This window comes from Centroberyx gerrardi, chromosome 18 (assembly GCF_048128805.1).
Source record: "Centroberyx gerrardi isolate f3 chromosome 18, fCenGer3.hap1.cur.20231027, whole genome shotgun sequence".
Lineage (NCBI taxonomy): Eukaryota > Metazoa > Chordata > Actinopteri > Beryciformes > Berycidae > Centroberyx > Centroberyx gerrardi.
The window spans coordinates 18677536-18702497 of NC_136014.1; the positions used below are offsets into that span (position 1 = coordinate 18677536).

The 24962-nt window shown below is 41.8% G+C and overlaps 1 protein-coding gene across 3 annotated transcripts in view; it reads left to right on the plus strand.

The window, feature by feature from the left end:
• Positions 1-24962, plus strand: part of nrxn3b (neurexin 3b) — a 259015-nt gene that overhangs the window by 47595 nt on the left and 186458 nt on the right. For 2 of the 3 annotated variants that reach the window (XM_071924920.2, XM_071924921.2), the window contains 4 exons: positions 6868-7169; positions 9018-9041; positions 10755-10916; positions 22143-22581. In XM_071924920.2, the coding sequence (XP_071781021.1) occupies positions 6868-7169; positions 9018-9041; positions 10755-10916; positions 22143-22581 (927 nt within the window). Of the gene's footprint in view, positions 1-3028; positions 3055-6867; positions 7170-9017; positions 9042-10754; positions 10917-22142; positions 22582-24962 lie in introns of all 3 variants that reach the window. The other variant, XM_071924923.2, reaches the window with a different exon arrangement.

The window sequence follows — 24962 nt, forward strand, 5'->3', positions numbered from 1 at the left end:
ATGAACTGCGGCAATATGATAATATACATTATCTATAATTTTATAATATTGTAGAATTTTGGCTGTGTACAGGTCCAGAAGATCTAATTTTGGAGGTTCACTGTTCACAAACTTGCATGGACAGCGAGTTAAAGGAAACAAAACTAAAATAAAAGTAAAATTTCATTTTAAGTTGATTTACTTCTACTTCTCCCTCTTATCCCTCTCCTCTCCCTTTTCAAACATGGCACACATCGCCTCTGCTCTTAATTGCCCCGCGTTGATAATAAGAGTGCAGTCACTACATCTCTCTCTCTGTCCTACTCCCTCTTTCTCCTTTGCAACCCCTCTCCCCACCTCCCTCCCTCACACACACACACACACACACACTCCAGTATTCGCTCCGCACAATTGCCTCGCTTGATGGGATTGGACCTCAGGCGCCTACCCCCATTCTTCAGACACCCTCCATCCCTCCATCGCTCACTCCCCACATCCAACCCATCCCCCCTGCTGTCGCTCCAGAGCTCATCACTCACTCCATGGAGACTCCGCCATCACCGGCCAATGAGGAGCCTCATCAACACACACTCACACACAAAACACACAATAAAAACCACACACAAGGTGACAGTGGCTAGCTTGTCACAGCCAAGAGCCAGAAGGGAGACTTATTCCCTCTCAAGTCCCTCCCACAAATTCACAGGGTTTAGCCTCCCCCTGCCGCCAGCCAATAGGAAGGCCCGACTCAGAAGGGTACAAGCTGCTCATTTTTTTTTGTCTTCCTCCAGTTTATATGTACAGTATGATCACACTTTTTTGGTCTGACAAGTGACTTGACAGTAGAACCAATCAATCTATGGAGCTGCTCTCCAGTCATAATTATTCATAAAATTACTGGTAGGCTGAGGAAATTCAAATTATGTAGGCTGAGTTTGCCTAGCTCGCATACTCAGATAGTGCTCTTGAATGATCCTGCTTCTCCTCCGTATATGAGCCTATCTCCAATAATGAGTCATACTCTTGTCACTATCAACATGCAGTGTTCTTTCAAAACCTACCTGTAATAGTTTTTATTGCTGCATAAATGTCATATTTTGAAGTCGCAAATGGTTGACTTTGTGTGCTTTGTAAACATTGCAGCAAAATGGGCCAGTACTATGAGTTAAGGTGGAGTCTGAACACTGTGAATGCATTATTTTTTCAGGTCTTACCGTTTCAAGAGTCTTTGCATTCATAATGGATGGATACTGATAGAATATCCCTCACTGGGGGTTTTAGCATAGCAGGAATGTCCTTTTGACTGTAAAATGCACTATGGGACTGTCTTCTAATTACTGTAGCTGATTGATTGCAGTGTTTTTCTTTGTGGGTAAGCAGTGATGTGGAGCTTTTGTTGTGTGTGTGTGTGTGTGTGTGTGTGTGTGTGTGTGTGAGTGAGAGAGAGAGAGAGAGAGAGATGTGTTATCTGGTGAAGTAATAAGGTTTATCAGTGCTGGGGTCACAAACCATGGGGACCACTCTTCACTGCTAGTCTTAACACAGACTGTCACTCTGTTCCTCTGGAGAGCCATTGGAAGTCCCTCTCTCTCTCTCTCTCTCTCTCTCTCTGTCTGCTTCTCTCTCTTTCGTTTTCCGTCTCTCTCCCTGTCACCCTGTTTCCCAAGCTCTCTCTGCTTCTTCCTGTGTCTCTCCATTTCTCTTCCTCTCTCTCGTTCTCTCCGTCTCTGCTTCTATCTCTTGCTTTCTTTCATTCTCTAGGCTCTTTTGCTTCCTCTGTGTCACTTCTGTTTATGTTTATCTGTTTATCTCCCTGTCTCTCTCTCTCTCTGTCTCTCTCTCTCCCTCTCTCTCTCTCTCACTCTCCTTATAGTCTGTGCTTAACATCAAAGGCAGTCTCAGACAGGTCGTTCGCCATGGCCTCACAAGGTTAGGTGGAACGAGAGATGAAAACAGAAGTGTCAGAGTGACAGTTCACTGGAACTTCTTAGATATGTCATATGATATCTTGAAAGCTGTCATGAAGAGGACACATTCGGAGCAGTTTGTATATAGCTTTTGACTGAGAAAAAATGCCTAAGAAACCTAACATAACATAACTTCACCGCCGATGACTCCAGTACTTTTATAATTGTCACATACAGCATACATATTGAATGGCCAGCTCTTTCATAACAGTTAATAAATTACCATGGTATATAATCTGCACTGCCAAATCTCCCTCCAACATAAGCCTGTCTGACAGTGCTGCCTGCCTGTGAAGGGAGGCATCATCCATGATGCTCCAAATTCATTTGACATGTGATGGCTCACCACCGAGCTCCAAGCCGCACAGTTGCATGGTTAGCGTTAGCCTCGTGTTGGGAAATAACACGGCACATCGTCCATGTTCAGCTGCATCAGTCAGCCAACCTGCTTGCACCGTTCTTAGCTAATTAAGCAAATTTCTCATGGGAAAGAGGGAAAGAGAGTAGGTAAGAAAGAGAGATGATGAGAGAGAGAGAGAGAGAGGTGTAGATTTTTCAGTCATGGTGCATTGTTTGGGATGACACCACAACCTTGAATGAGTAGTGTTCTCTAGGGTGTCACACAAACACAATAATAGCTAACAGCAGAATTTAGCTTTCTATGTTTAGGTCTGAAACTTCAGGCTTGTTTATTGGCAAATACAGTGCAGGCATGCATTTGATGTGTTGGATGTCAGCGTGGATTGAGTACACTCCACTGGAGAATAGACTCCTCGGGACTAGCACTAGTGCTAGCTGCCCAGCTAGCATCCTTATGCAGTGAGGCTAATGGGTTTGGCAGATTTACAGCTGTAGCAGCTCGAGCTAAAGTCTGTCTTTTGCCACAATAATCGCAATGCCTCCTGTCTCTAATCTTATCATTAAACTCATCTATTATCCCTTTATGTGTTCAGCAAGGCGTTTGCCTCCCACAGTGATGACAGACGGTTTAATACCCTGTGCTGATCTTTAGAAGGTCAAAGGTTGTGGACAGGAGCTTGGCAAGGTGACGGCGCTCCCTGCTTGAAGGCCCTTGGGGTCAGGCTGGGGAACCAGGGTGTGTGTGTGTGTTTGTGTGTGGGTGGGGTGGGGGGTCTGGGGGGGGGGGAGCGGAAGAGAATGGAGGATGGTAATGAAGGAGCTAATTGCTTCCAGTGGATTTTGAAATCGAACCCCAGGCCCCAGTGCACGGGGCAAGCAGCACGTAAATGGAATATTGATGACTATGGCGAAAATAAGGGAAAACGACCCGGCTGTATGATCGATATGAAAGCCACAGATCTGTGCAGAACATGTCTCAACAGGCAATACATTTCCCCAGGTTATTATGGATCCGTATACACTTACAGCGGGTTTAATATTGCTGAGGTGCACAAATATTACATTATATCAATTTGCTCTCTCTATTATTCATAGCAAGAATGTTATATTGATAGTCTTTACAGCTCCATGGTATCTTTGTAATTACATCATTATAATTAATACACATACGGAGAGCCATAGCATGCCATGCCATAACAAAGACTGCTAACCCTTTTAATAAGAGCTCCCAACCTTTTTGTAATTAGAGAGTAACAAAATATAATATATTACTAATTATGAGACATAATGCAAACACTACTAATACTGCAGGAAACAGGAGGCTGGATGCTATTTTTCTTTTATATTATCTTTTATATTTTTAAGTGTATCGATTTTCAACAAGCAGACAAGTCACTATTCTGTGAAAGTGAATGAATGAATTTGAGGCTTATTGGTAACAAAAGAAACGGCTCTTTTGCATTTTGTTGAATTTTTATACTGTGCAATACAGTAATAACAGAAGAAGGGAACTACAGTAGGCTACTACTGAAAAATCTAGTACAGTGGTGACTCAGCCACTGCTCTTTTACTGCTGGACAGACTGCACATTTGCCACATATGGGAATGACAAACCACCAGTAATGGTTACATTTGGTCCTTGCACCAGTAATAATGTGAGCAGGAATCCCTCAGAAGACCTTCAGCCTGTCTTGACATTTGAGCAGCGATCCTCAGATAGACAACCTAATTAGAGTGTGTGGGATAGATGAGGGTTGCCATGACAGTGACCTCTCTCTCTCGGGTCAGGTGAGAGCAGACAGGATCAGGTGTCTGGAGTGTATCTGGAGGATTACCAGTCTGCATGACCACAAGGAGAGATTAGATATGAGGACAGAGGGTACTTCTTTTACACCTTTTTTTTAGAGTTTAGAACCAGCAGTCTCACTCACCACCAATCTGCTCGCACTGTTAGCTCAGTGACTCAATATTAGGGCTGAAAGATATTGACAAAAAATCAAATTGCGATTATTTGACAGACTGTTGCAATTGCCATTTAAACTGTGATTAATATCATCACAATTTTTTCTTGTCAGAATTTTTTTGAACTTTAGAACTTTTTTTTAGACCTTTAAAAATCACTAAGTAATTTTGTTAAAAGGTTTTTACCAATATTGTACTTGATTCATGGACCAAACATTCCTCGGAGCACTAAAATGCCTTTTTTAGAAGTCTCTTAAGCAATTAATTGCAGCCTCGGCAATTTGGAAAATGCAAAAGTTCATATTACGATTTCGATTTTTTTTCCATTCATTGTTTAGCTCTAATTGATGCATCTAATTTAGTATAGTATCATCTGTCTGAAGGCCCCCCCCCTTGAAAGTTTTTGCCCTCACAAGTGCTACCCTGGCATACAACAAAAGCCAAGTGGAGCAGGAAGCTGGAGCCATTTCAGAGTAGACATAAAGATCACAGGATTTAAAAGCATACTTGGCAGTGCATCTGCATTGTCGATGTATCCGACAATGTTTTCTTAATCAGCTGAAATCGTATTTCTTTAGATCTTTAGACGACTCAAGTGGCACAGGGATTCTTTTCAAGATGGGACTCGCCACTGATTTTCCTGCAAATTTGATATTCACATCGCTATTATTTTCTGCTTTTTGATGTCCTTGCCTGTTGTGCAAGAACAATATTATGTGGATGTACAATATCCAGGCTTCTCCATGCAATGAATGCCTCTGCAATTTGTCAGATTAGATGCATGAAATCGCTAGAATAAACAGAGATGGAGGAGGTTTTTGATTTTCGACTGTCTATATCCCGCCGCCTCGCTGCATTCTACGGTACTCTGTCTCAATGGGAATAATGGGTTTCTATTTATTCCCCTGGCGCATGGAAGAGGGCTTTCAGAGGGCCTTTGTTGCTCCCATACTATCCCCTCTTGTCCCTGTGTGTGTGTGTGTGTGTGTGTGTGTGTGTGTGTGTGTGTGTGTGTGTGCAGAGACATGAGTTTGATGCCAAGGGGGGAATTTCTCTATGACCGGAATCAGCACCCCATCATCCCACAAGCCTCACTCCACTCTCCTTTTTTTGTTTCTCTCTCATTTTCTCATTCTCAGTTTTTTCCCCTTTTCTCTCTCTCCGTCAGCTCCACAATACTGCTCCCTCATGTTTACATATAGCCTGAGCCAAAACAGCAAACTGAAGCTTTGCAGCCTGCAGCCCTTGTGCTCTCTCTCTCTCTCTCTCTCTCTCTTCCCCTTTCTCGCTCTCTCTCTCTCATCTCTCTCTTCTGCCTTCTCTCTTTTGCGTTTTTCTCTTTTGACTCAAAAATGCGGGAAGCACACAGGAAATGAAACAACAGATTGAAAATGGTATTGTTGGTGCATGATGACATTGTTACCGCGACAGTTGCATAGCGCCGCGGCAGTTAGTTGTTTGGAAAAGTTGGCACGGCATTTCTGAAGGTTACAACTTCTGAAAGGTGCTGCCTCGAACACTGACTTCTTAGGAGAGGAATCTTCTAGCTTTATCCTTGAGTCGGTGGTGCCTCGGTGGTGCCTTATCCTGCTTAACACACTGTGTAAATAATTGAGAGTGAGTCTGACCTCGTTGTCTGTAATAGATTCACCCACAGCCAGGCTGGCCCGGGTCTGACAGCCAGGCAGCAGGAAAAGTGTCAATGATCTCATCACAGATCATAGGGAAACACAATTCCTCTGATCCACTCCTACTTTCTTGTCGAGTCTTTTCTTTCCCTTGGTCCAGCAATTTTATTTTTGTTCTCTCTCGCTGTGTCGCTTGCCCTCTGGTTTTTTTTTTTGTCTTGTGCTTTCTCACCTTACTGTCTGTGTCCATCTGAGGAATGGGCTCAGGAAGTCACTTTGCAGCAGTGGAGTGATATAAAACTGTAAAATCAGAGCAGGGTAAATGTGATTTATGTGCACCATTAGCAGGGCATAGTGTTCCATCATAAGTAGTCTGTCTGTCTAGAGGCTGCATGGGAAACCTAAGCCCACAGCCATACAGACAGGATTTTATGATCTGAACTGAATGATGGGATTATCATAGCTGTAATTATGGGGAACACTGCATTGTGTATGTGTTCCTGTGTGTTTGTTTCATGTGACCATCGATCCTCTCCATGTCTTCATGTCGCTTTCTGATGGGAAGAAACGCGGTTCTCATGTTTATTTAGGCTGCACTGTGATTGATGCAGGGACCAACAAGAACGCTAAGCTTGTTTCATCTTTAAAGCATTGTAATAGTGTGATATAAATAGAGCGTGATGTTGTCGATGATATAGATATACCATATTTAAGGCTACTTTTCAGTGTATGCCAATAGATGTTTACCTCGTAGTGTAACACAACACAAAACTCATGAGGAAAAACATTTTTTGAAACAAACACCATGAATCATTTAGTAGAGCATTGCACCAGCTAGGCCTAGCAGCTGAACGCTCCACTCGCAAATGCTGAGAATGTATCACCATGTGACTTACCTGATGACGGGCATGAGAAGTCATATCACACTTTAAAGTGACATTTCGGTTTCTCTCGCTCTCTTGTCATTTCAGCGAGGGAGGAGAACGTGGCCACTTTCCGTGGCTCGGAGTACTTCTGTTACGATCTGTCGCAGAACCCCATCCAGAGCAGCAGCGATGAGATCACGCTGTCCTTCAAGACCTGGCAACGCAACGGCCTTCTCCTCCACACGGGGAAGTCCGCCGACTACGTCAACCTGGCGCTGAAAGACGGGGCCGTGTCCCTGGTCATCAACCTGGGCTCCGGGGCCTTTGAGGCCATCGTTGAGCCAGTCAACGGAAAATTCAATGACAACTCCTGGCACGACATCAAAGTGACACGCAACCTGAGACAGGTAATCGGGGGTAACGGTGATGGACGGCTTTTGGAGACAGGTGGATTTTGCTTTAGATTAGCTGCTTCCAAGAAGCTCCGAGAGAGCTGGCATTAAGAATGTCACCTTGTTCTGATTGGTTGTCATTCCATCGCCACAGTTCAGAGACATTTTTGAGACAGATATCATGATTTCTTTTGGGTTATCTTTATAATTACATGGATTCTTTTATTTTATTTTATTTCATTTTCATTCTGCTAAATGAATAGGTAAAAGAGAAAAAAAAACGCATTGGGGAAAGCAATTCTGCAGAATATGATTGATAGCTGATGCTAGGTATTTTTCCTCTGCTGCTTATCTGCGTGTTAAACTTGAGTTTCCTGTTTCCTCAAATTAAACTTATCTGATACTTCTATTTTGCTTTACACTCCTCTAAGCTGACACTTCTATCAGGGGCTGTCGCTATCGCCTTGCTTTCAGGAACCGCTTTTTTATTCCTCCGTAGAATATAGGCTTTCACTTTAAAGCCAGGCAGAGTGTGTTTGGCTTTGAGACGTCCATTAACTCAGTATTTATAGTGCAGTGATCATAGTGTTACAAGATGCTGTTTAAAGATAGGGATGAATCATAGATGTGCATCTTTCTATAAACAGAATTTGTTACTTTTCTCAGTTACTGTATAGCTCTTTCCTAATGCAACTCACAAGAATTAGCTGGGATATTGCTGTTTTGTGGAGTTATGAATCAGCGCTGTTTTTAATCTAGTATCAATCCTCTGTAGAAGTTGAAGTCGAAGAGAAAAGAGAAGCAAAAAGATGTCTAAGTTTGTAGATACTGTATATTAATAAGATCACGGTGTAAAAATGGCCCTTTTTACACCTCGTTTGCATAATCAGTGTGAAACAAATGTTGGGGTTCGGAGAATACTGCAAATATTGAGATTCTAATAACTTTAGGGTGTTGTTCCATTTATGAGAGGCAGAAAGTTTGAAATACTATATCCAGCAAACTCTATTTCCATAAAATCAATTAAAAATGCTTTACATAGCTCTGTATTGCTGGTGTTGTGCAAGCCCAACAAAGGGCCGTCGAGACAGAGCAGCAAAATATTGAGCCTTAGTGAGCAGAGATGTTGCGTAGAGCGAATGGACACTTTACACTTGATTGTCTTGGTCGACCTTTAGTGTGTCTGCAAGGTGAGACAGCATTTAATGTTGCTCTCAGAGCAGCGGAACAAGTAAGTGCCGATTTCCTGACACTATCTGACAGTAAGGTTTGCCCAACAGGTTAGTAAAAAGGTTGTAGCCTAAAATCCCAAGGGGATACACACAGTTTAGGGGGTTAGAAGCTAAGAGCTGAGGGGCTGCTTGCCTACTTTCTTCTTCTATCTATTTCTTTTTCTACCGTTCTGCCTTTCTTTCACTTTCCCTCTTCTTTCCTCTTTGGAAGACATGCTTTGTTAGACTAAGGGTGAAAAAACACTACAAGATTTTGTTAGGATTTAGCCCCAATTAAGCCATCCTACACAAATTTAGAGGATCAGAGATTAAAATCCCACTCAGACAGTAGTTTTTCTTAAAAGGTTTCTTGCAGAACCCTGATCTAGAAAATTTGGCTAGGATGGCAAGGATGGTGGTTTATTGCTTCAAGGAATCTGTGACAAATCGTGTAGTGTTTATCCGCCTCAACACTAACTCATCCATGATAGAAGTCATTTTTTACTACTAACCAATATCTAACCAACTAATGTACTAACTAACATCCTAATTCTTCATCATTGGTTTTCGTTTTTGTTTTCTCTCCATCCTTATTAACAACCGTTTTTGTTCACTATTCTTTTGATTTCCTTTCTTCCCTTTTTCTGGAAAGCAATCAGGCATTGGACACGCTATGGTAAACAAACTACATTGTCTGGTAGATATCATTCTTATTGTCTTTTTTTGGGTTTGCCGTGTGTCCCCTCCCCCCTCTCTTCTTTTATTCGTTCTCTTTGAGTTCCATCCTAGACACTCTTATCAAAAAATGAGGAGATGGGTTTGTATTACCAGGCAATTCTTTCTTCACTTCTTCTCAATTTCCTCCCTGACCTGCCAACAACCTCCTTCTTCTTTCCCCCACAATCCCCCATCCTCTTTTTTTCACTCTGGCTTTTACTTTTTTTCCTTGTTTCTTCCACATTGCTGCGAAGTTCCAACAAGTTAAAAAACAAACAAAATAAACGACAACAAAAAAAAAGAAAACTGATTTGACTTCTTTGCCTTTGTCAGGGCGACTTACCTTTTTGTTTTATTTTTTATTTTTCACACAAAAAGCCCCATTTTTTGTGAGGACTGTCGTCCAGAACTGACAGAAGCTTGCCACAATTCCAACAAAGATGGTGACCTCAACCTCGACACCGAGCCCTAAAAGAGAAAACACCAAAAATGGCAACCCCTAACCTTCATTGCGGGAGCTCTGACAGTTGTTTCCAACTCACTATGGCGCATGGCATGCCCACACCTCATTGACCTGTCATCCCCCAACCTCATATGACTTCAACCCTCTCACCCATAATAACCACTAACACTCTAACCCACTCACTCACCTTCCACCTGTCACTCACCCTGCCCTCCCTGTGTGTGTTTTTGTAGCATGCTGGTGAAAGTGTTGTTGACGTGTGTCGTGGCTAACCTCGATCCCCAGTAACCCCGGGCCCATGTGCATAAAACTTCTAAGAATAAGCGTACTGATCTAGGATTATCGGTTCTGGTCGAGTGACGGTGTTAACTTCACCATGACATCAGAGCTAAACCTGGTCAGAGATCAGCACTGGCTTTTCTGAGATAGTCTTTGAATATGGGCCTTGGTCTTGATTGTGCATGGGCATATGCACCCTGTTTGGCTTGCTCAAGCTTTGTATGGCACCATTGAATCACTTACTCCCTTACATGTCCAATTAAATGTGTTTAATTTGCCTTCTAACAGTGAAGACCTTGGTTTGCACATTGATGTGGTGTGAGAAGCCTCCCTTTGTTTTGCATGTGCGTGGATTTGTAGATGTGGATGTGTGCAAGAGAGGAGAGTGTGTGAGGTTGTGTGTGAGTGTGGGACTGAATGTGCGTGCGGTTGTAGGCGTGCGTGCATATGTGCGGGTGTGTGTTTGTGTGTGCTCGCATACGTGTGTATATGCGTGTGTCTGCAGTTACCAGATAAATCCCGAAACCTAAGACAAGTGCAATCAATTTGTCCTTGGTTTGAACATTGTACTAACCCTCCCCCCAACCTGAAGTCTCAGAACCAAACCTATAATCCATACTCTTACCCCCATCAAAGATAAAGAAAATATGCCTCTGCCATATTTTCTTTACCTGTCCTGTGAAACCTATGACTAAAATTCCATTAACGAGATCAAAACGCTGTCTGATCCAAAACAATCGCTTCGAGGTACCAAACGATTCAGCGAATAACAAAATGAGACACCAACCTCCAGTGTGGAACCTAAAAATAAAGTTCTAGTACCTCATTTAGAATGCAGACCAAGGAAGGAGGTGTGTTTTATATACGCAGCGTGGGATCAAATCCCAGAGTGTAATGGCTCGGCTTTGGCTATGTGTTACTCCTCAACAGGTGACTATCTCCGTTGATGGGATCCTGACCACCACAGGCTACACCCAGGAAGACTACACCATGCTGGGCTCCGATGACTTCTTCTACGTGGGCGGGAGCCCCAGCACTGCAGACCTGCCAGGATCTCCAGTTAGCAACAATTTCATGGGCTGCCTCAGAGAGGTAGGAGGGAAATGAGTATGCAAATGAGTATAGATAGATCCATACACATATAGAGAATAGGCGCATGGCTTAAAGAATATATGTAGGTTTTCATTCCATAACTTTATATATCTATGTTTGAATTTTGCTACTTGATATTTAGCAGGCAATATTTAAAAAACACAGATTATTCTATGCTCAAAAACAAAATACTTTAGTAACCCAAGGTCTTAAGATGACTCATAACTTTAATATTAACCCATAATTTGCTTTACTTTAATGTCGGTGATCATTTTGTAAAAGTGGGTTTCAAGTTTGCAAATGGTGGAGATCTCATTTTGGAAATAAACTTTTTATATGCAGAATTGGATAAACACACACACACACACACACACACACACACCCACACACGCTTCAGGATTCTTGTTATCACGCGTAAATGTGCAGCAACATACAAATGCTCCCAGTATTTACTTAGCCGGAGCAGCTGTGTTAGGTGTGAAAAAATCAGCATACTTTCCCCAGTCACGGTAGGAGGAGGAAAGGGGGGGAAAAATAAAATTGCATTATCAATTAAAGCTGCTGAGTTGGCAGAGGAAGTATCAGACTTTCAATATTCCCTCGCTTAATCTAATTCATAACACTTACTGCAGTTTGTGTGTGAGAAAATATCCCAAAATTGCTTCTGTCACATGTAATTTGCAGCATCAGCTTGAGTGTGCTGCTAAAATGCCTCCCAATGGGCAGCAATCCGAAATAAATATTTGCCTGTGATAAAACAGGAAAGGCTTTGTTGTTGTTTCAGGACATTTATAATGTATTTACTGGCTGTTTTAGCTTACGAGCAGAGCCAAAAGTATATTAAGTAGCCTGTTATTTACATTTTGCTCACCATTACTCATTCTGCGGCCAGTAACGATAATAAAGCGAGGACTGTTGGCTCTACAGAGCTGTAAAAAATGTATAGATTGATTTCTTCAGTCTAGTAGAAAGCTTAAAATAGCATTATATTTTCTCATGGCATTGGAAGCCTCTCTGTTGTTCACAGTTTTTCGCAGCGCATTCTGGTAAATTACTCTGAGGATTCAATCACTGCTGTCCCAGTGTTGTCATCTTAATTAATGAAGAACAATTATCGCATTAACCACTTTATGTGCAAATGTGTGTGTACAGGGGCTGTAGTATGGAAAAGGCTTTTATTGGAAATCAAACTAAATATTCTGATTATCAATGATCTTATCTTGCTGTAAATTGAGTTTTTGTATGGGAGTGTGTGGGTGGTGTAGTATACTCAAGACTTTTAGCTTTTAGTGGAAAGAGAGCTAAATATTCCGATTATTAATGAGTTGATCTTGCTCTTTAGATAGTAATGTGTACTATGTGTATTTGCGTGCATGTGTACATGTGTACCTTGCCCCTACCTGTGCCTGCATTACAACGAAGACCTGTTGTGATGATATTACAGTACAGACTATCATCTCTGTTATAGATTATTCTAATTTTGACAAGTCCCTATGTGAATCAATGAATTCTCCAAGCTTTTACTCTGAAAAGCTTGGAGCTTTGGTCCGCTGAATCTCAACCAGGGACGTTTTAGAATTATAATATTTGCACATGCAAATGATTTTAAAAAAATGAAAAAGGAGAGGAGGAATAAAAGGAAATACACTGTGTGCGGGAAACAAAGAAACCCCAATGGGCTTATACAAACATCTCATCCCTCCAAAAATCAAGATGACAAACAGACACACAAATACATTTGCCAGCAGAACAGAAACCAAATAACATCAAAACTCAACAAGTAATGAAATTGGTACAAAAACAACAAAATGCATAAATAAGAGGTAAGGGACTTAAAATAGTCCTGGTGCATATAATGTTAATGGTAGAAGGACAGTGAGAGTGTGGGAAAGAGTGGGAGTGTGTGTGTGCTTGTGTGCTTATGTGTGTGTGCATGCGTGTGTGCGTGTGTATGACTGTGTGTTATTGGTTGAGGAAATTCTAGTGGAGTTTTCTCCTAAGCTGGCACATTGCCAAAGCAAACTGAAAGAAAGTGATGAAAGTATTGATTAACAAATCCACTGTCCTTGTCAAAGCACCAAGGGACAAAAAACATCTACATAAAGATGACAGTATTGATGGCTGATGTGGCGAATAAGTAGGCTGTCATAATATTGCCCAGTGAGTATTTTTTGCTGTAAGCAAGCGTAGCGAGTTTTTCATGAATAGTCCTTTTAATTCAGGGTTCAGCTGAGATCTCAACCCTGACACTGTATTACTATCCAAGGTGAAAGACACCTCACAGCTCAATCTATTGCAGTTATGAGTTTCCATAGGGGGAAAAAAAAGGCAGCTGAATGAGATGAATAGATCATAGTCAGGAGGTCAGTCGCAATTCAGTTCAGGCCAATCTTCACACTACACACATATACAGAGCACAAGCTGTATAAGCCAGACAACAACTAAAGAACTTCACATGTTGTTACATGTTATAGTGGCAATACAACATTGATGCAAGGCCACTGCACTGAAGAATAAATAAAGCAGTTTGTTTGATATCTGCAAAAGAGCTAGCAGAGTGACTGTATGCTAGGCTGCTACTGACAATTTGGTTATTTGATGTGTCAAGTGCTGCCATATTAACTCCACAATTCTACCATGGCTCATAATGTGGCTTGCAATTTAATTCCAGTCCATTTGAAGAGATTTTAAAATCTCACTATGTCAATGTTATTGAGGACATTGTAGCATATTTTTGTGGCCAACAGTTCTATGTATCAGACAAGGGGCCATAACATGGTGCTTAAAGAACAACCTGGTTTTACCTGGTGTGACTAAGTCAAATTTTCTTGAGTCCCAAGTAAGTTTAAGTCTTTAGGCACAAGTCTCAAGTCAAGTCCCAAGTCTAAATTTCAATTACCAAGTCAAGCCCAAGTCAAGTCCATGTTATTAATGTCAAGTCTCAAGTCTAAATGTAGAACACCAAGTCAAGTCAGAACAAATAAAGAGTCCAGTATCAATCTAATATCTTAAAGAAAACTAAATCTTAGACTTTTCAATGCAATATCGTTTTAATATTATAAAAACTTGGTAAGTGCGTCATGAGTTTGATTTCTTTAACCAGTTTCAACTTCAATAAATTCAATCATCATTCCATACAAATTCAAAAAACAGAATTTAAATTCAGTTGTCTGTTGGAACAAATCTCATCACTTTCAGTCTCAGTCTAATTTACACGAACACAAGAGTGTAAATCAAGTCAAAGTCAAGTCCCAAGTCACTTAAGTCAAGTCATGTCCCAAGTAATTAGAATTGTGACTCACGTCTGACTAAAGTCCACATCATGTGACTCGAGTCCCCACCTCCAGTTCTGCCTAATTCAAATTTTATTTTTTGCGACATTTCAAAAGTTTGACTTACAGCTGGATGGAAACATAGCTCATGTGTCATGGTGCTAACTGCTTAGAAAGTTAACCATAGGGAAGTTGTCGAGTTGCCACCACTTCTATGCCAATTCCACACCTCTCCACCTCTTCACCTCTCCACCTCTCCACCTCTCCACCTCTCCACCCTCTCCTCCTGTTCCCCTTCTCCGTCATTTACAACCTCACTTTTGACAAAAGCGGGGGAGGTTGATATGCCGCCAAGCTCTGGACAGTAGGGCACCGTCCAACATGCCCTTCATTCAGCCACGGTGTCGTGCCTCCGTCAGGCCACTGTGCTCTCTCTCTCTCTTTCTCCCTCTCTCTCTCTTTAGCACACACACACACACACACACACACACAAGCAGACACATTTGGGTGATGGCTAAGAAAGAGAAAGTCACCTTGTCTGGATTCTTTTATCTTTTGACTGAGTGGCTCAGGCTGCTGTTTCTCCAGTCATTACCAGGTTGGCTAATTCATCCCCGCTCCTTTCTCGTTCTGCTAATGACACTCTCTATCTCTCTCTCTCATACTCATACTCACACGCACACACACACACACACACGTACACACACATTCCACACAATGACGTAGCCATGCCTCTATACTTTTACCTTAGGCTTTCTATGAATAAGGATAGTTAAAAACCTCAAACTCTGACTTCAGTCAGGAACTCTTGTGATCATCATTAACATCCTGGCAGGGTTATGTTTTGGGGGAAGCTTTTCATTCTAATTCACATCCATCATGTGTAAATGATGTAGGATAATTGTGCAGCTGGAGGATGATATTCTGAATAGAGGCATTTTACAGTTTCTACCAATTAAAATGCATAATTTAAAAATGTTGGGATGTGAAATGTAGAAGCCGGGCGTGATGCAGAAAAGTGTAGGTTTTGGGTGATGTGTTATGTTATGACACATCATCAATCAGCATTTCTGTCTGAGGTGCACAGAATTTGAATCATAGCTTATAATGTATGTTTGAACTCAGACTTAATTTTCCTAAAAGTTTTCCTTAAAGAGATTTGATGTTACTCAATTGCTTGATTTGACTTAATTTTCCCTGATATTGAAAATGTTCCTAGATAAGTAGGTAAAAGGTCAGCAAGGAAAATCTGTATGTATTCTAGGTCTATATTTTACAGATATTCTTTATCTGTTGCAGTTTTTCCTTTACATTCATTCATCCCACCACACACACACAGGTGGAAAATTACCCCCAATAGTGAGAAAATGCATTACCTATCCTCATTGCTCAGTCAGCGCCCCCCAAAAAATAACAATTCCAATTGCAATTACAGTTCAACTGTTCATATATCATGATATAAATGTCTAAATAACAGTCATTCTTAAATCACACATCTACAAAAAATGACAAATAATTATCTCTCGATTCTAATACTTCCTTTCAGCCATAATGTGGCTGCATATTTTGAGTAAACATGTGATGCCATTCTGAAATGGCAGCGCTAATACATCATAAAAATTGATTATGTGTCAAATCCTTTATTATCTATACCTTCCTGCTACCTACCACGGCCTAATTTGATATCAACCTTGAAATCAAATCAATCAATCTTCTAATAACTACAATCTCTCACTATGGATGTGAGCAAAGTCTGTTTATGCTAATCAGAATTTAATGCCTATACTTGTGCATGCAAAAACACATTTAAAATGTTAAATGGCGGCAAATGCATTCATGTAAATACTCTTTTATGTTGGCGTGTCTTGTATTTTATTGTGGGCTGTGGGACTTGAGGCAATTCTATCTTCTATGCGTTTTCCAATATTATCCGTGTAAGTGTGACTCAGCGTGAGTAGGCCCATGAGAGAGCATTGGGTAGACAGAATCATGGAGGTGATTCACCATGTGGCCGGGTAGCGGTAGTATTGTGTGATCCTGAACGGTTCATCATACATAGCTCCATTAAGCAGGCATGATGCCAGCCGCCACCCAGGACAATGCAAACGGCTCATGACTGGCCTCGTGAACTCCCTTACGTCCCTTTGTTCATCCTTTTTGACTATGTTTATCTCTGTCTGTCTTCTTTGTTTTATGCCCAGGTTTTAACGTATATTTGTGTGTGTGTGTGTGTGTGTGTGCATGCCCCGTGCGTGCACTCGCCCACGTTTGCAGCCTGCGTATTATCTCTCTCTCTTTCCACCATATTTCTTCCTTCCTGCCCCCTCCACCTCTTCCTTTGGATTCAATATCCCCAGATAATGAGGAGGGAATGATTCAGTTGAGTTTGGCCCGTTGCTCGGATCAGAGTGCATCAGTATTTCTGTCTGACTGAGTGTCTGATGTCTGGCCAGAACAGTAGAAAGGAGACTGAGGCGGGGAACGTTGGTGCATGTTTGTGAAAAAAAACAAAACCCAAAACTACATCACTTAGAAAGAGACGATGGTGAGGATGATGATGGGGGCATGTGGTGTTGCAGGGAGCGAACGCCTTCCTTTCCCTCTGTCTGACAATAAAAGAGATGCTGCTTACTTACTTGCATCGCGACCCCTCTCCCTTTCTCGCTTTAGTCCTCGCTGCACTCATCGGCCGCCTCAGGCTGGATGAGATGTCATCCATACACAACGCTCACACACACACACACACACACACACGTCCCGCCCCCCGCTCGTGTTCGTCCACGTGGGCCGCGGAGCGTCATCTTATTGAGGGCCAGTGGGCAGCCGCCTGGCTCACTCGCCCCGGTCAGCCTGATGTTTGCAGTGCCACACAGTGCCCTCTGTGCCCCACCCCCCCACCCCCCGATCCCCCCATCCCCCCACCCCCCCACCCCTTGGCATGGCAGGACACCCGTGCCAGCACTGGAGCTGTGCAGTGGACTTGTGTCAGACTGTGGGGGCGTCTGGGGCTCGCGTTGTCACCACAATACTATTCACTGTCCGATTGAGGAGGAAAAAGGGGGAGGCGGGAGGCGGGAAGACGATGGGTAAGAAAGGATGAGAAGCAAGTCTAGGGGAAAGATGTAATGGTGGTGAGAGAAGGTGAAAAAAAAAGGAGAGTGAAAGAGAGTTGAAGAAGACAGGTGGGGGTGAGAGGAATGTCAATAGGTAGGAGAGAGAGAGAGAAACAGACACACGGCGAAAAAAATGAACAAGGGTGGAACGGAGAACAAGTGAATGATGAGTAAGCGAAGAGAAGAAGTAGAGAGAGGGCAAGAGACCAATATTTGGCATTTTAGAGGAACATTGTCGTCATCAGTTTTGTGTTAGTCATCACAGTATGTACAGCAGTACTTGTTTTCCCCTCCAATCCAAATGCAAATGTCACCCTGTCCTTTTAATTATGAGATTTTTTTTTATTTTTTTGCTCAGAGGCCCAAACAATGACAGACGGGTAAAACCTCAAACTTTAATGGAATGGCTTCACCCTTCGCCCCCCTACAAGGTGTGAAATTTTTCCAGCGTTTGGTTTTAGGTGACACCTTATAAACAATGTTGGGTCCTACCTGTAACTCTAACTCTTGGATCATGTAATCACATTATAAAAATAAGCTCGCTGCAAGATGTTTAAAAATCTGTGTTGTCTGATTACAGAGACTGTCCCAGCTACAGCTGTGACAACTTAAGGAATAATGATTTTTCAAAATTAGATTTTTGAAAAGCAAATTTATAGGTTCAGTCTCTTTTGTCATGCTCTATTGAAAGATAATTACCCCCAATGTTCCCTTTTCTATGAGGCCTTTTGTGCATCTATTGGACAACCTCTTCTCAACACATATGAAAAGTATGTAATTACCGATTCAGTCTGAAAAAAAAAGATTCACATCTCCTTGCTTCGCTGGCTTAATTACAACCTCTATGTGTTCAGTATGTACTGCGCTATGGTTCTTTTGAGATGATGTGACACTAGTTTATACTGGCCACTGAACACACACTGTGCTAGATTTGGACACACACAGATGAAAGTGTTACTAATCTTCTCATCACAAAATGGTTAGTTGAGTTGTAGCTCTTTCACTGTAGCCATTATTGGTGAGTTTTTGTCCCCGCTATTTCCAGTTTCCCTGGGTTACGGCTGCCTCTTTAACCTAATGTGCCCCCATTGACATAAAGTGTAAGTTAATCAACAATACAAATCTGCAGTGAATATACTCACATTTGTATGCACCGCTGTGTTCCACTGTGTTTCTATTTGGGGCAAGTTTGACTTTCTTGTAAGTATACTGCCACACATTGAATGTCTCTATTCCCCTTTGTCAAACCCCACTTTGGTAATTATATTGATTTCCAATAATGATTACTGCATATCACTCATTTCATTTGTAACTATCGCCCATCTTATCCAGTTTCAAACAATATTTACTCACCGGCTATTGTCGAATCGATCTGTACGTGGTAAACATTGACATACGTGTGTGTGTGTGTGTCTGTTCACACACACACACACTTCGACGTATGTGCATTCATTTTTTTTTTTTTTTGTATGTTTGAGGAAATGGAGGTCTCTGTCTCCTCTGCGGAGCTTTATGAGGACCTGGTGTGTGTGTATCTTCACTCTACTTTAGTGGAATTACCCTGCTTCTTCATTAACACTGGGGCTAAATCACCAGCCGACAGCAGCTGTGGCCAGGGCCAAGAGCACTGATCTGAAGTAGATTAGTAAGGAAGATTGTGTGTGTGTGTGTGTGTGTGCGCACTCGCCTGCACACACATGCCTTTCCCTCACCCCTCTCCTTGTTGCCTACCAGGCCAGATCAATACACCATCCAGGAGCAGAGATGGAGGATCCTGGCTTTATGGAGTCGTTAGAGTCCCCTGTGCGTGCATTATGAATGGGCCCCACAAGGCTGTCGGATAGGCCGACGGATAGCATAGCAAAGCACAGCCATAACAAAGGCAAAGATGAGGTACACGTAGCCACAGTAGTCAATTCTTCTTTTATAACATCATTTCCATTATCTTATTGATCAGCCTGCGGCAGAATGGATGACAGAATCATAATCCCAAAACAGATCTGTTCACCGTCAGGGGGCTGGTTGATTGTTAGATTAGTACGTCCCTGAATAACATTGAGGTGCCTGGGAGGGTTTGTAAAGACTTTCCCCCGACAAGCAAAAGTAAGAGGGAGGGCGAAGCTGCCGTGTTTCAGGTTTAAGACGAACAACCACGGTTTTGCCGAGCCAGGACAGGTGATAATGGAGACCTTGTATAGTGAGTAAGCACAGTGTTTAATTATGCTTTCCATGTATAGAAAATGCAAATTAATATGTTTCCCGAGTGCCCTGGAACTTTTTTAGCAATTTACAAGACCTTCCTCTAAAACCTGTTTTCCTTGGGCTCTGTGGCTAGGGGAATAAATGGGACTGCATGATCACCAGCACAGTACCATTAAAAAAAAATCCTCATTGCAAATGAGCAACATTAAAGGCTACGTCCCTTTTCTCTTTCTTTTCATGTAATATTCAGTTTGTTCTTTTGCCCAAGAGTAATCTAAAAGCCAAGTGAAAGTGAAATGCTAGGTATGTTCTCTGGTTTTTAGCCAGGGAAAGTAAATAAATAAATAAATAAAACATCAGTCTAACAGTGGCTATAAAAGCTAAAAGAATTTGAGTCATAGGGCAACTGCAACATGTTCTATGGAATATCATTTGCAAAATTACCCCTATTTAGTTATAAAACCAAGTTGTTAATTGTTGTAAATCTTGGTAGTTTAACGTGTTGCTATGTTGTTTAGATCAGTGGTTCTCAACCCGGGGGTCGGGACCCCTCAGGGGGTCACGAGATAATCATCATGTGTATTTTTTCAGATTTTTGTCAAATATTTGCTTTTTTCGTGTGAAATACTGAAGTTTTCAACATCTAGGCCTCCATATTAATCAAATGAAACAACCTGAAAAGGGAAAATCATTCTTTGGTTGAACTGTTTAAATGCATATGCAGCCTGCGATGGGGGTCACGAGTAGACATCGCTTCATTTTAAGGGGTCACAAGCCAAAAAGGTTGAGAACCTCTGGTTTAGATAACTCACATTTTAATTGTTGCTGGTGCTGATTGACAATAACCAGAGAGCCAAACCACGCCAGTTCCATTTAGTTTTTCAGCCTCTCTCAGACCTAATGGCCATCTGAAAATCACATGGAAAAGAAATGAACAAACATAAATTATTCCTTAAGCTACTTATGAGTCAGATCATTGCAGCATGCTGGTGGTGACATACTCATGTCTTGTCCTAACTGGATTCATCACTCTACATGTCCTACTTATCTCCAGTGTAGCTTTATGTTCCCATAACCTTAGACCCTGTTGTACGTAGCCTAGCTCGACTGTTTAAATTGAAATGAACTTTACTTGCGCCATAGGCTGAATTTAGATTAACCACGCACTTTGTCAAGCACTTAACACATTTTGTTCCACATCATGTTCAAGAGATGAAGTGCACTTGTCAACTGTGCTGACAGCTACATGGGTGCATTTTCCACGGTACAAAGGTGTACTCACACACACACACAAACACACACACACACACACACACGCATTTTGGAACAATGCCACAGTGACACACAGGCCTTTTATAGTATATAGCCTGTAATCTTCTAGATTTCTCTCTCTCTCTTTCTCTCTCTCTTTCTCTCTTTCTCTCTCTCTCCTCTCTCTCTCTCTCTCTGCCATATTTTCTTTCTCATCCAATTTCCTTCCTTTCTCCTGTCCTTATTCCCACCGACTATTCTGTCCCCTTTTATTTCCCTCCCCACTGTCTGTCTCTCTCTCTGTGTGTGTCTCTCTCTCTCTCTTTACCCCTCTCCTCAGTCCTTCTCGGGACTCGGGTCACCTGTGTTGATTTACTGTCAAATCTTCCAGGATTATCGGTAATCCCAGAGCAGTAAAATCTGTTTGCTGACAGCTGTGCTCCCTGTAACACTGTTGCTGTTTCCTGTGCACACACTGCCCTATATACTAGAAAAAAAGGACCCCGCCTTCATCCTCAGACAAAAATGAAGAAAAAAAAAAAGAAAAACATTAATTTTCCGCCTCAATGGATTCCAATTGACAATATTCTGCTCCCTTTTTCTGTGGTATATTGTTGTATTTGACTATAATGTGGGGCTGCTTTCTCGTTTTATAGATTAGGGGGTTGGGGCAAATTTATTGTGGGTAAATAGGTGTGATATTGGATATATTCTCACAGGGACACTGATACCCCTTTGGGGTTTCACCCTATCTTCATGAGAACCCTTTTTGAACATTACCAGGGATGACTCACTAATAATCCAACTATCGTTTCACACTTCGCGCAGTAGGCAGGTGTTCAATCAAATGAAAATATAGTCATTTGTGTATAATCTCCTTTTCAGAGTGGATAGATTGAAGCTGAAATAGAAAATGGCTGAGATACAATTTGTGCCATACACACCTAAGAAGATATTGGTTTTTATCGATCCAGCTGTCCTTGAATCTGCAATATGTAATATTGTCAGTATGTGATTATATGATATTGCAGTATGCACTGCGGTGCAATGTATTAAAATAGAAAGAAAATGTTGTTTTTCATCCATTATTGCACAGACAAAATATCCCCTGCAGTAACTGGTTGTGAGCATCAGTTAAATTGAATGATAATGATAAATAAAAAAGGCAAACCTCTCAAATGCTTTTCACACTGAAGTATACTCACCAGTCACGGAAAGTTACCTAGGATTATTATCTTATTACTTGCATACATAACACATATTTACTATGTGTATATGCAGGGTTTATTTTTGCAATGACAGATACCCATCATCCTTGTCTATCTCAGTTTGTTCTATAATACCAAATTACAGCTGAGAACTGTGAATCTCCTGTATTGTTTCCCCAGGTGGTTTACAAGAACAATGACATCCGCCTGGAACTGTCCCGCCTGGCTCGCATCGTGGACCCCAAGATGAAGCTCCAGGGTGATGTGGTCTTCAAGTGTGAAAACGTCCCCACCCTCGACCCCATCAACTTTGAGACCCCAGACTCCTACCTGGGCTTGCCCAAGTGGAACACCAAGCGCGTTGGCTCCATCTCCTTCGACTTCCGCACCTCAGAACCCAACGGGCTGATCCTCTTCACCCACGGCAAGCCCCAGGACCGGCGGGACGCGAAGGGCCAGAAGAACAACAAGGTGGACTTCTTTGCGGTGGAGCTGCTGGACGGAGGGCTGTACCTGCTGCTGGACATGGGGTCTGGCACCATCAAGGTTAAGGCCACCCAGGCAAAGGTGAACGACGGGGTCTGGCACCATGTGGACATCCAGAGAGACGGACGCTCAGGTAAGGGTGAAGCGAGGGTGGAGGGGAAAGGGAGGGAGGGGAAGAGTAGATCAAGTAAGAAGTGGACCACGAGATTGTAGAACTGAGTATTGGGGAGCAGTCAACTATCTGTGGTTCTACTTCTAGTTCAATTACATTTTGCAGTGGTGTAGTGGTAGTTAAAATTCAAAGTTTGGTAGGATTTTAAGCAGTTAGCTACTTTTAGCTAAGGAAAGAAAGTGTTTGGCTTCACTTTTCTCTCTCCTAATCATGCTTCACTTCCCAAGATATGGGCGCCTCTCCTATATAATTCTTAGCCTTGCTGGAAGCTAGGCTTTTAAATTAGACATTTACTGTGCGCTGTTCTGTCCACTTCCAATTAAAATTCCAGTGCCACCCAGGCCAAACCACCTACCTGTACACCTCAACAGGTTGCTAAAGTAAAGAAGGAATTTGCTCACAGCAGCAGCTTGGATGTTTTTCCCCTGAAATCTCATTATCCAAATTATGATATGCTAGGGGATGAAATACGTTGTTGCTGTAGTAACCCAACAGGACTGTAGATCAGGCTTAAAGATTGAGATACAATAAGTACCATAAAGCTAGAAAAAAACATGAGCAACTCCATTTGCTATAAAACAAGCAAGCCGAAAATCTGTTAAAACACAATTTATTTTTCACAATATAATTTGGATGTAGCTGTGAAATGCGTTTTCAAAATAGTCGGTTAACAAACAACAAAGCCGCAACACAGAAAGAAAGAATGAATCAGCACTGATCCCATCTCAGCTCACTGTGTTTGTTACCAAAAACTTGACCCAGTTTGAAAATACAGAAATGGGAAAAAGGGAAAATGATTTTCAACCCCATTAACTTGCACTAGTATAACCAATTACAAACAAAATGTTAACAGTTTATCCTTTTACAATATCAATAACCAAAATGCTGGTGCAAGTGGTTTTAGATTTACTGAAATGATTTTTGGCTCATGATAACTGAGAGAGACTTCTTTAAAAAAAACATAAGTATCCCTTGTAACTACTGTTGTTAGCACTGTGGTTTGACAGTAGCTGTCACATTGCAGCTGCACCAAGCAGTAATAATATAATTTGTAATCGCATGGTCCTAGTCATTTCAGCTTTTCCCCGCATCACACCCGCAGAACGATGTGAAAACTTTCTCAATAGAATAATTTCTGCGGTGATTTATTGCCGGGATAAAGTCATACTTCTTTCCTGATAGCTACTGACTCTATTTCCCCCTGCTTGCTTCCATTCTGTATGTCCTCTGACCTCAAAACATGGCCGAATACACAGAAAGTATTACAGGAAGATTATATTAGAGAAAAAGGTTAGGAACTTCTGTTGCCTTGAGCTCCAAACCCAACACAATCTCTACATTAGGCGGGATCCTCCAGAGAACTCGGGTGTGTTAGTCTATGCTACGGCTTGCGTTATATATCAGGTTAGAGCAGCCAATTTAGCCATGTGTCAGGGCTCGCTGCTTTGATTAATCACCAGCCCGGCCCCCGGTGCGATAGCTGAGTGGAAAGCAGGATTTTCGCGGGGAAAAAGAGGAATGAGACAGATATATGGATATGAGACTGAGGGCTGGTTAAGAACAGGCATAATCACACTTGTGGCTTGAGTGAAATGTTAATGGGAGTTTCAAGTGAATTAAGTTTCTTGTCTGCGAAGCACTCCAGCCAGAATCCCTCTGTCTGGCTGCAAGGTGAATGTAACACTGGTGAAATGCGAGAGCTCACATTACACCATATTCAGACAAGCTAAATTTGGGCTGTGTGGAAAAAGTGACCTTTTCATCTCCTTGCTACGTTTCCTTGACCTTAGTAAGGGCTTTTTTTTGCAGGTAAGATTTCAAAATCGGAGATAAAATCTGTAAACAAACCCTTCCTTTTCTTCCTTTCTGAAATGAACTATTTATATGAAGTAGGCATGCGAAACAGATTTTTTTATTCCTTTTAGCTCTCAGTGGAGCAGAATGAACTCTAGACCTAAACCAGTGCAGTGCAAATAATACGTAAATAAGTCACATTAAAATGCACAGTGCATCAGTGTTGATGCACTGTGCAGTGTGTCTAGCCAAGATCACACTTAATGTGCCGAATGCTTTACTCTGGTGGAAGTTTATGCATTTGAGATACAAATGAGAGTGAATGCATCTTTCCATTGCAGATGCATTGGATGCAGGTGTGGCATGCGTTGGATTTATTCTACGTGTGTGTTGATTATGCATGATGCGTACACTAAAATTAATGTTGCTTCACTTTGCTTTTTACTGGCTCTCTGTGAATGTTTCATGAAGAGACATTTCATCAGTGAATCAAAATTGCAACGGGAAAAAAAAGTAAAAAAGTTGTAATACTATAGTCAGTAACCATG